The sequence below is a fragment of the Mastacembelus armatus genome, chromosome 15 (assembly GCF_900324485.2).
Source record: "Mastacembelus armatus chromosome 15, fMasArm1.2, whole genome shotgun sequence".
In the NCBI taxonomy this organism is placed as follows: domain Eukaryota; kingdom Metazoa; phylum Chordata; class Actinopteri; order Synbranchiformes; family Mastacembelidae; genus Mastacembelus; species Mastacembelus armatus.
Genome location: NC_046647.1, coordinates 15799764 through 15810817, shown reverse-complemented (window position 1 = coordinate 15810817; position 11054 = coordinate 15799764). Strand labels below are relative to the sequence as shown.

At 38.1% G+C, this 11054-nt stretch overlaps 2 protein-coding genes across 2 annotated transcripts; one reads left to right on the top strand and one right to left on the bottom strand.

Moving 5' to 3' along the window:
• The first annotated feature begins 206 nt into the window (after positions 1-206).
• Positions 207-4735, top strand: fas (Fas cell surface death receptor). The gene is made up of 9 exons (XM_026310229.1): positions 207-336; positions 826-965; positions 1410-1544; positions 2406-2517; positions 2736-2806; positions 2936-3028; positions 3237-3289; positions 3607-3622; positions 3949-4735. Exons 1-9 carry the CDS (start codon positions 275-277, stop codon positions 4233-4235), a joined length of 969 nt encoding a protein of 322 aa, XP_026166014.1. The 5' UTR covers positions 207-274; the 3' UTR covers positions 4236-4735.
• A 3517-nt stretch (positions 4736-8252) lies between these two features.
• LOC113131368 (cholesterol 25-hydroxylase-like protein) lies at positions 8253-9486 on the bottom strand. Its single transcript, XM_026308525.1, has one exon. It carries the CDS (start codon positions 9453-9455, stop codon positions 8631-8633), a length of 825 nt encoding a protein of 274 aa, XP_026164310.1. The 5' UTR covers positions 9456-9486; the 3' UTR covers positions 8253-8630.
• Between the last annotated feature and the right edge of the window lie 1568 nt (positions 9487-11054).

Here is an 11054-nt window from a genome sequence, read left to right as displayed (position 1 = left end):
TATTTGGCATAAAGATAAGAGAAATATATAACCTTTTCCACTCTCTAACTTTCTCTTTATAAAGCTCAGAAAACTATAGAATCTTTTTTTTATGTTTGACAATCTCGTGTATAAATCATATTATGAATTAGATATATTATGAAATACTATTACCGTCTATTGCTTGTTTCCATATGAGAAATTAAAAGAGAAAGAGAGAAAAAAACCCCCGCCTATACAAGCAGGGGCGGTGTTGTTGTGAATAGAAAAGAATTACGCTGCATCTCAAGACGCAATGATGGCGTTAAAAAGGTTTCCTGCTGTATTTTTCACCTTTGTTTCAGCCTTCTGCCTTCTGTGAGTAAAATTGAACACACTATAAATATCAACACTGTGGGCTATATGACGTTTAGCTACTGTAGACAGGCGTCGCGTCGAGTGTTTGCGGTTTGCGTTTCAACCTTTAAGTTACGTTAACGTTAGATTTATAAATGACACACTAACTCGTAACGTTTTACCGCTGAAGTTGATTTGACTGTTAAGTGTTATAACATAATACGACAGGTTGATATTTTAGGGCTATGTTATTTAAGGTGCTGTTGGGGGGGACAAATTCGTGGTTGTCAGAATTTGTCGTAACACCAGTGTTCGAATTTTGACGTTAATATCTAACCGTCAAAAACAGTGAGCTTTACGTTACGTTATATTACGTCACGTCATGTTACGTTACGTTGGACAATTTGAAAATATAAAAAAATAGTTTAACAAGTATTTCTCCAAGTTAAAATTATAAGTTGTTTTTAGGCTTTGGTAGTTTCACTTTCGTTTTCTGGTTCTTGCCGTCAGAGCGCTTCCTGCCCCTTCATCCCAAACTGACGGGATCGTCCCCTGGCGTACACTTAAAGGACTATCCCGTGGCAAGAGACAGGTGTGCGTGGACGGGGCGTATGAACACAATGGGAAGTCCTGCTGCTTGTGTGCTGCCGGTAAGTGTCAGTGCATTCTTTCACACGGACCTGAATGACAACATCAGAAGCTGCCTTTTTAATTAAGGGCGTGTCAAATTCTTCTGCATGTAAAGAGTGGATGCTAGACACAGTTGTCTTTAATAAAATGTAAAGAACATTGTTATATTATACTTTACTACATTTATTTTACAGATATATTTTACAGATGATAACTATAACAATTATTAGTTGAAAAATCTGTGTATTGTTAAGACTCTTGTGTATATCAGAGGTAAAGTTATCGAATTTTTCTCAGAAAATTATATTGAATATATTTTTACCCTCACAACAACAATATATTAATAAAAATGTGCATTTCAACATATTGTGCCAAGGAGATATTCATTTTTAACATATGTTTGTGTGTGTGTATCTAATAGCCTCTCCCACACTGCCATTTCCTTCTGTGTCTCTGTGCTGTAGGTATGAAACTGGAGAAGCCCTGCAGTGTGCAGCCAGATGATCGACAGTGCAAACAATGTGAACCCCAGACATACAACAGTGACCCTAATTCTAAGAGTTCCTGTGAGCCCTGCACATCCTGCGACCAACCCAATGGTATAAATTCAATAGGATGTCACAGTTTCTTTTAAGTCCTGCAAAACCAAAAAAACAAATTATTGATAAAAGAATAATCTAAAAGACAAGGTTTCAGTGCAGTGAACCGTTCTCATAACTGACATTTTAACTTCTTACATCAGGAAAAGCACAGGTGTTATTAATAACATTACTGAAGGTTATGTTGTATTAAAATGTCCCAGTAAGACAGTGAACCAGAATGCACAATACCAGATCCATGGAACTGCTCAATCTGAAGAAGCTCATTGGGATTTACTATCTGTTGCTTTTCCTTCAGTGGCATGTCAAAATTAGTAGAAAGTCATTCAGGGGCGGTGTTGTTGGTTAGTGCATTTCACAAAGAATCTGGGTTTGCATCCTGTTCAACCCTGGGGTCCTTTCTGCGTGGAGTTTGCATGTTCTCCCCATGTCTGGGTGGGTTTTTTTCGTGTACTCTGGTTTCTTCCCACAGTACAAACACATGCAGTTTGGGGTTAGACTAAATTACCCGTAGGTGTGTATGTGAGTCTGAGTGATTGTCCATCTCTCTGTATCAGCCCTGTTATAGGCCGACGATGTCTGGATGCTGCTTCTCAATTGTCAAGATTTGCTGCTTATTTTATTTTTTAATCACCATAAAAAAACTTTGTGTTTTTAACTATTTTCCAGAGCAAAAAATCTATTTCAAATTTTAACTTCAACATTAAAAACATTTAAATTATTGATGATAATTCAGTAATTGGACTAAATGTATTAAATATTATAATTCATTGCTTATATGTGGATATGTGGAATTAACACAATATGTTACACATTAATGTTCTGTCTAATGTCAGATGTCTTGTTCCGCTGTGCTTTCAGCTAATCTAGAGGTGGCTGAGCCCTGTACCCCTGCCAGGGACACTCGGTGCCGATGTAAAAAGAATCACTACTGTGGCACAGAACCTTGTAAACTCTGCCAACCTTGTAAAGAGTAAGTTCCGCACCTCCTAGTATTATCTGTAAAATAGAAAATGTATGTTCGATATTGCTTCATTAAACAACCTTCTTCTGTGTTTTGTTACAAAAGCAAAATGTTACCAGTGTATTGAATTGTCCTCTTGCCAGCCGAGTTTTGGAACCGGTAAACATGTCAGTTTTTACTGTCATAATGCAGTTTGCGACTCACACTTGTTTTTCTTTTTGTTCAAGATGTGGTGCTGAGGGCATCCAAGTGGCCTGTACAGCCATCAATAACACCTTCTGCAATGACAAAATTGACGGTAAGGTTCAATCTAGGATTTGAATTAAAACATGATGACTTCATCAAGTCAATTTCTATGTCATTTATACACAGAACAGAAATGGCATGAGCCTGTTTGTATTAAAAATATAATATCTTTGCATTTCAGAGAGAAATCAAACAGGGGTAATAATCAGTGTTATTGTCGGAATTGTAATCCTTGGTGCAATAATAGGAGGATTTTTCTTCTGGAAAGAGAAGCGTAAGTATATCTGCTGCTGTACAACTGAATGGTATATAATGTGACCAGCAGAGGGAATCAGAACATCATATGTTCTTTAGTTAAATGCCACGGTACAACAGTAATGCTCAGTGTTCAGTGTAGCATTCAGATTTATGTGCTGTTTTGTTGTATCTTCTTAAAATTTTGATTGTGTATATTTTGATATATATATAATTTATCTGACAAGGGAGCAGACCTAAGACCAATTCAGGGGCAGGTCCACAGGATCAACAGGATGTGGTGAGTTATTCTCCAGTGCAATCTGTCTGTCCAGCTCTCTGACCTCCTCTGCCCAGCTCTAAGATGTTTGACCATTCTAACTTCTTTCGTCACACTCAACACAAAAATGTGCATGTATGATGAACACGTTTCTGTCTCTCTTCAAATATTCTCATAGCTGCCCCTTTCTATAGGAGGTACAGGTCAGTTATCTGAAACCCTTGGCGTCCTTCTCAGTGTCCCACTTCTGTGTTATAATGTTTTGATATATTTGTAAAACTTATTTTAATACTAGTTGATAATCTTTTATTAACATGTATTCTCTCTCCACATTTCAGGAGGAGCCTCTTAGAGGTAAGAAAAGGCACAGAATCCCAGACATCAGTGGAAATGTCTCTGTATTTTGAGCTTGTCAGATGGAACAGCTGATCAGTGATAACCAAATTGATTTGACATTTCATTTCACATCAATATTCTATCAGATATTGGGTTCGTCATAGCCGGTGTCCTTCTGACAGCATTGTAGTGTTCTATCCAGTCTGTAGTGAGTGTTGTATCCTGCCAAAAGCATTTTTTTTTTGTTAGTAGTAGCAGTAAGAGGGAACAGCTCTTTCAGTATTTTTCAACACAGTTTGTACTGTATGATCTGGCATTAATCCCTATTTTTCCTGTTTTTACAGGAACATCTTGTAAAAACATCCAGCCTTACCTGCCTGACATTGCAGATGTACTTGGATGGAAAGATATGAAGAATGTGGCAATGCGTACCAAGATACCAGCGGCTACTATTGAGTCTTGCGCACTAAACCACCCCAATGATAGTAGGGAGCAGACACTCGAACTACTAAAGATATGGGCGGAGAAGTACGGAAGCAATGCCTCAAATTACCTGGTACAAAACCTACAAAGAGCTGGCAAAAGGGCCATAGCACAGGATGTCAGCAATATATTAAACAGTGACAGATAGCACAATTAGATCGAACAGTCCTGCTTGAAAGTGTTTGCACTTTTTAAACATTTGCTTAATCTCTACTTGATAAATTCTCCTGAAAGTCACCAGCTGAGATGCTTACATGATATTTACATGAACTGTAAATACTGATTTTAAATGTCTATTATCCATTGCTCTGACTTTACTTGAACTTTGTGAAAGCAGAATTTGAGATTTAGAGCAATACTGTGACCGTCGGTGATGTTACAGAAGATTATCATAAAACAACCACTCTCAGATTCACAGTTAAATAGTGATGAGCTTTTGTCATTATCTCCTTTCATTTTTATGGTGTGAAAATGTTGAAAAAGCTAAGATTGAACTACATTGCATGCACTGCAATATGTGTTCCCTTATGTGTTGAAATAATTCTGTACAGTATATTCTGTGTGTATGATGAGTAGCTTGTCACTCATCACTTCCCACATCATTTTGTGCAACAAACTTCAATAAATTTAGAGTTAGCAAAAATGTCACATTCGTTTTTAATTTTTGATGATGATCTTATTAGTAATGACTGAGTAAAAAAAAAATACAGATAGGCCAACACTGCATCATTTTCAACTCACATCTTTTTCCCTTACTTCTTTTTTCTACCACTAAATAATGTTATTGGTGCTAAGGCATATTTTCAGTACAATTTATGTGATGATTTGATTTTGAACAAAAGTTTTAGAAAGTTCATCACAATTTCCCGCAGGCATGTCTCGTTTTTTGTCATTTTTGAAGACTGAATGGAAAACCCCAGTAAATTTCTGATGATTTCTATTGCTTACCAGAATATCTTCAGCTCATGACCCAGTTTCCAGTATTATAAGCATTGAAATAAAATAGATCTAGCATGACGTGACTTTGATAAATATAAAAGTAGCACTTCCAGTTATTATTAATTAACTCCATAACTGCTTAGTCTACTCAAAATCAGAAAAGAGTGGAAATGCACAAACTAAGACCCAGCTTTTCATAGCACACCCACAGAAGCTGAAAATATAGATAATTTAGTAATCTTGGTAGGAAGATGACTTAATAATCCACTGCTTATTTAGTGCTCAAACCAGAAAAATCGAGAACCAAAAGAAGATGGTTACTAATTGGAATCCTAAGCCTCTGAAAGGCTGAGGAGTGTCACAAAGTGAAAAATTATGGTTTTATGAATATATCTTTAGGAGAATAACTTTGTCATATTACAAATTTGTTCCTTGCTTGTTCATCAGGCGTCTGCCGAGCTAGCAGGTAACAGCTCTACAGTAGACTGTAAGATTTCACTTGCTATATAACTGGAAATGTAGGCATGTAATTACCATTTTATTATGTCAGTATTTCCTCTGATGTCAGTATCCCAAAACAGATGACACCATTAAAATTGAGGCGATGCTTTTTCGAACAAAGTATTGTTTTCCATATCGACTACCATATGATGACATAAAATGTACGTCGACCCACAGATGGGACATCAGGGGAATTTAAATAGGTAGAACCATTATGATCATTTTCTTTCAGTAATTGTAGCTTTTTACTGATGGATAGAATAAAATTAACCAGTGTTTAAGTCCCACTTTCAGACTAAATATAATGGTGATTTAATCAGGAGTAGGCTACTGGAAAAAAAATACATCCTGTTTTTGCTCAACCCTGGTTCCTCATACTGTAAAGGAGTTGAGGGCATAGATATTGTCCAAAAGTCTGTACTGTCTTTTGCAATACTTCTGGAGAACAGTTTGTGATACATCAAACTATGAGATCATAAATTGAACTTTGAGATCATAAATTGACCTATGAGATCATAAATTGACCTATGAGATCATAAATTGAACTTTGAGATTATAAATTGACCTATGAGATCATAAATTGAACTTTGAGATTATAAATTAACCTATGAGATCATAAATTGACTTATGAGATCATAAATTGACCTATGGGATTTTAAAACATCTGATTGTTAGATTCATGTGTCTGTCCTGCAATGCTGGGAAACATCACTTTAGCCCAATTATTTCAAGTTTAGCCTGTCTGGTTTCATTTCTCATCATTGCAACACTGATGTCAAAGTGCCAACAACCACTTTTAACACAGGTAGTGCTGCTTTAAACAACCATATTTGCAATCTGTAATGACATCCATGACAATTTCTAACATAACTTTGAGGTAAAAGGCATCTTGATGATTTTGGGAATGCTTTTTTGTTAAAATATCACTGCCATATCAGACACACCACAGTGTACTTTTAATTTCTTTTTGCAGTTGGGTGTGAAAATAAATGGTGTGTGAATATGGTCTGAGAGTAATTCTGGATGGAAGATTTGTGCAAATTAATACCTTGATATATTGCAATTCTTTGATAAAAGAAAAAAATCACTCCTAGCCGTATAACAGAAAGCATTGGCTTTGCTCACAAATGTTGTTTCAGCGTAAACCTAGAAGGACTGCAACCCCAACAGTCCACAAGGACAATTTGTCCTGCCAACCTCTGTGAAAGAAACCTGTTTAGTATTATGAACTGCAATTCTGAGGGAATCATGGTGGGATTGCTGGCTTCTAAAAAAGCTGAAGCTAAACATCGGTGACTGCTGAACAGCTGAAGCTGGTATGAATTGTGCAAAAGAGTGGGAAGAACTGAGATTTAAAATGCACTGATAGGCTTTTGTATGAAGGAGAAGGGAAGGAGTATTAAGAATGAAAACAGAAAAGGGAGTGTATCATGCTAACTGTATGTAATAAAAGTCTTAATGTGTGAAAGATCTGAATTAATGTGTGAAAAACCTGGATGTGAGCTGTTTAAAGTTACAAAGACGTGTGAATGTATGTATGAGTAAGAATAATAACAAGCAAGAGGCTGAAGATGATTTCTCTCATTGCAATACATAGTAGCAAAACTCCAGGGCTTAATCTCAAGCCATAAGTTAAACTGCATTATTTCATTTATAGCTTGAAGAAACTGACCTACTGGCAAAGCTTTAAAATGAATACAATTGATTTTGCTGTGCTGAAAAAGTGGAATACAAGATAAACCAAAATGTTTAATTAATAAGAGTTCAGAATGTTACGATGTTTGTGAATCAGTTGTATTAATTTGATGCTTGTCTGAAATACTATATGTAGTCGGAGCCTGACATTAGTAACTACCTAATGTACATCACCTATAGGTGTCCAACTGCAGTTCAGATCACCATATTTTTGGATTTTCTATGAAAGAACACACTGTTGAATGCAGGGTTTGAAATATGTGCGCTCTAGACCAATTTTCCGTACATGGTATGAATGATACTATTGTCCAATTAAGGCTCTGTACGCTAAAAGTATAAGTCTGGTTCCTGTGTGAGGTTTTTTAAATCAAGACATGTTTGTCTAGAACTGAAGTAAAAATTGTGTATGAAGAGTGCAAACTGTGACCATAAGGACGAGGTAGAGAGAAAATTTTGGGACAAGTTTAACCATTTCTAATTGCATTCAAAATTCCAGTCTAAAGAAACCAATATATTTTCTATTTTCTCCCCTTTTAACCAAGGTTCAAACAAAGTTAAATGATTTGAAAAAGGTTATAGGAATAATATTTTTCTCTAACAAATGAAACAAAAAATGACTCAATGTTAAACGATATGATAAGTATGATAGAAGTAAAGGAATGAGAAAAGAAATGCCAATCATATTTAATCTAATTAATCTGAATATGGGCCCTGTGATGGACTGGTGACCTGTCCAGGGTGTACCCCTGCCTTCCACCCGAGAGAGAGCTGGGATAGGCTCCAGCAGATCCCTGTGACCCTGATTCAGGAAGAAGCGGGTATAGAAAATGGATGGATGGATGGATCTGAATATGTTGAAGTATGAATGGTTGAACGCTGTAGGAGTTATGAATAAAAAAAACAACATAATAATAATCACTATTTTTATCATTATTATATCTTTTTATCAGCTGATTGAGTATAGCACATTTACAATTTATCTAACTATTGCTTTTGGTTACGTTTTTTCACCAATCTTGTCTTTTTTTACAGGCTTAAAAGGCAATACTTTGAAAACCACTCTTAATAATTAACGTAATTAATTTCTCTGCTGACAGCCTCACTGCTCACTTTATTGCAAGTAGTTTTATTTATGACAAAAATAACTAAATACATGACAGAAGAAAAGAAATCTTGTTAGGTGTTTTAAACCTTTTGTGGATTTGGCTTCAAAGTGGAGCAAATTTTTACAACCATCTTTTAAGTTTTTCGTTTGTTTCATCTATCTCTTATAATAAACACACAACATTAGTGTCAGAGTCTTTTGGCATCCATTTATACTGTAGGATGCACACCGACATTAAAGCAAAGTGTTTCCGTCAGTCTTGCAGGTTAATGTCTTTACCATGTTCTGATAACCTCCTTCTCATTAAAGTCTCTGTGTTTTCTCTGTCTTGCTTGACTTCCTCTGTGCATCTTCTCCATGCAGTGTACCAAAGAGTCTGTCCCAGTGTGTGAAGTACGGCGCATAGTTCACTTTGAATTTGAGGTGGTGGAGGTCATGGTGTCGAGCTCCTCCATAGAGGCCTAAGGGCACCAGTCTATGAGGAGACCAGGGAAAGTCGTAGCCTGAGTGAGCCTCCACAGACAGGTAAATATTAGTAATAAAGAAGATCATCTCAGTGAGTGGATGGCAACCCAGGAGCACAGGGTTCAGCGTTGTGAAGAAACTGAGGCTCAGCATTTCCCAGGGACTACTGTCTTCTGTCACAAGGGAGAAGGTAGCCGTGTAATAGTGGTGCTGCTTGTGGAAGAAATGGTAGAGCCAGGGTACCTTGTGATGCAGCAGATGCCACAGAAAATACTGCATGTCGAATAGGAGGAGGCAAGCCAGTACATCTTTAACGACAGACAGCATCTCAGGCGCCAGTGGAGGTGAAAACCAGGGTTTCCAGTACCAGTGCACAACAGACAGGGGGAAAATAAAACACACGTGGTTCCAGACGATTTTGTGTATGCACCTCCAAGCCTTTGCCCATGTCACTTTGCTTTGAGGCTGGATCTTGAAGCGATGCAGCAGGGTCAGTTTGGAACAGAGGAAATCCAGACAAATGTAAGGAAAACAGCAGCTCAGGTACACATTCAGAGAGAATAGAACTGGAAAAAATGGGGATCTGATGACGCTCTGCCATTCTCTCAACCAGTCCCAAAGAATCTGCAGACAAAGCTTCATTGTGCTCTCTGAGTCTGTCATCCCCGCAGAACATGTAGACTGCACTACTGTATATTGGTTAGTCAGGGATGTAATACTGTGAGATTATGTAACATCCTTGTAAAACAAATTCTGGGAGGGGACTTTGTGTTAGGGGGCTCAAGGGGTGAGGGGCTGGGGGTGGATTTAGATGACACTGACACTGCCAAAAAAACATTTTTCACTGCTTTCACTTTCATTTTTAGTCATGTAAAATCCATTTATAATGGCACTTTATGTGGTGCATGTGTGTAAGTTGATGGGCTTCTGTTTCCAAACACCACACTTGTGACTGTTTTTTTTGTGTGTGTGTGATTATAGGGGAAGAGTCATATTCAGTCTGTGCTTCATGTGAGCCCTTGCTTTGAGCCCTTGCTTTGGTCTGGCTTTTTCAAGTATACAGCGTCACCTTGTGGATGCAAAATATTTCTTGTGTAATACCTGCTAGGATTGTAATTTCAACTCTAATGCCCTCATCAGAAGAAGCAGCAAAATGCCTACATTTCTGGAGCATTTTGTGTTGGATTGGAGATCTATAATTTTAAGGAACGGATATAAACAATCCTCATCCATGATGACTAACTGTTGAAGATGCATGCTGACAAGTTTGGATGGCCACATGTACATTTTTGCTGCGATGGACTGGTGACCTGTCCAGGGTGTACCCCTGCCTTCCACCCGAGAGAGAGCTGGGATAGGCTCCAGCAGATCCCCGTGACCCTGAGCCAGGAAAAGTGGGTATAGAAGATGGATGGATGGATGGATATAAACAATCCTCATCCATGATGACTAACTGTTGAAGATGCATGCTGACAAGTTTGGATGGCCACATGTACATTTTTGCTGCGATGGACTGGTGACCTGTCCAGGGTGTACCCCTGCCTTCCACCCGAGAGAGAGCTGGGATAGGCTCCAGCAGATCCCTGTGACCCTGATTCAGGAAAAAGCGGGTATAGAAAATGGATGGATGGATGGATGTACATTTTTGTAGACCATCCATCCATCCATCTTCTTCTGCTTATCCGGGGCCGGGTCGCAGGGGCAGTAGCCTAAGCAGGGATACACAGACTTCCTTTTCTCTGGACACTTCCTCCAGCTCTTCCGGGGGGACACCGAGGCGTTCCTAGGCCAGCCGGGAGACATAGTCCCTCCAGCGTGTCCTGGATCTTCCCCGGGCCTCCTCCCGGTGGGACATGCCCAAAACACCACTCCATCACAGGGCCAACATGCAAACTCCACACAGAAAGGCCGGGTTGCGATCTCAGGGCCTTCTTGCTGTGAGGCTAACCACTTAGCCACCATGCTGCTCAAAAAATCCAACAAACATAATTTATTTGGAAAATGAATTATGCCAAATGAGATATGAAGGGGCCCTTTTTGTAATGTTCTATTGGATGTACTTACAACTATCACTGAATTACTTTGATACTGGAGAAATCTTAAAAACCTGATTATTCTCAGGCAAGGTCAGAAGTGCTTCAGTTCCTGTTAAATGACTTTATATTATCTCTTAATTGTGAGATGTTTAAAAATCTCCATTATTTATTTTTGAAGCACCTCGGTATTATTTTGAAATATGAAGTCTTTTTAACGTTAATGCAG

What these genes read in the sequence shown, in the direction of transcription:
- fas (XM_026310229.1), top strand. Translation starts at nt 275, where the DNA reads ATGATGGCGTTAAAAAGGTTTCCTGCTGTATTTTTCACCTTTGTTTCA. An exon ending in ATCCTGCGACCAACCCAATG is followed by an intron (nt 1,545 to 2,405) that starts GTATAAATTCAA and finishes CTGTGCTTTCAG; the next exon opens with CTAATCTAGAGGTGGCTGAG. An exon ending in CTGCAATGACAAAATTGACG is followed by an intron (nt 2,807 to 2,935) that starts GTAAGGTTCAAT and finishes TTTGCATTTCAG; the next exon opens with AGAGAAATCAAACAGGGGTA.
- LOC113131368 (XM_026308525.1), bottom strand. Translation starts at nt 9,455, where the DNA reads ATGACAGACTCAGAGAGCACAATGAAGCTTTGTCTGCAGATTCTTTGG.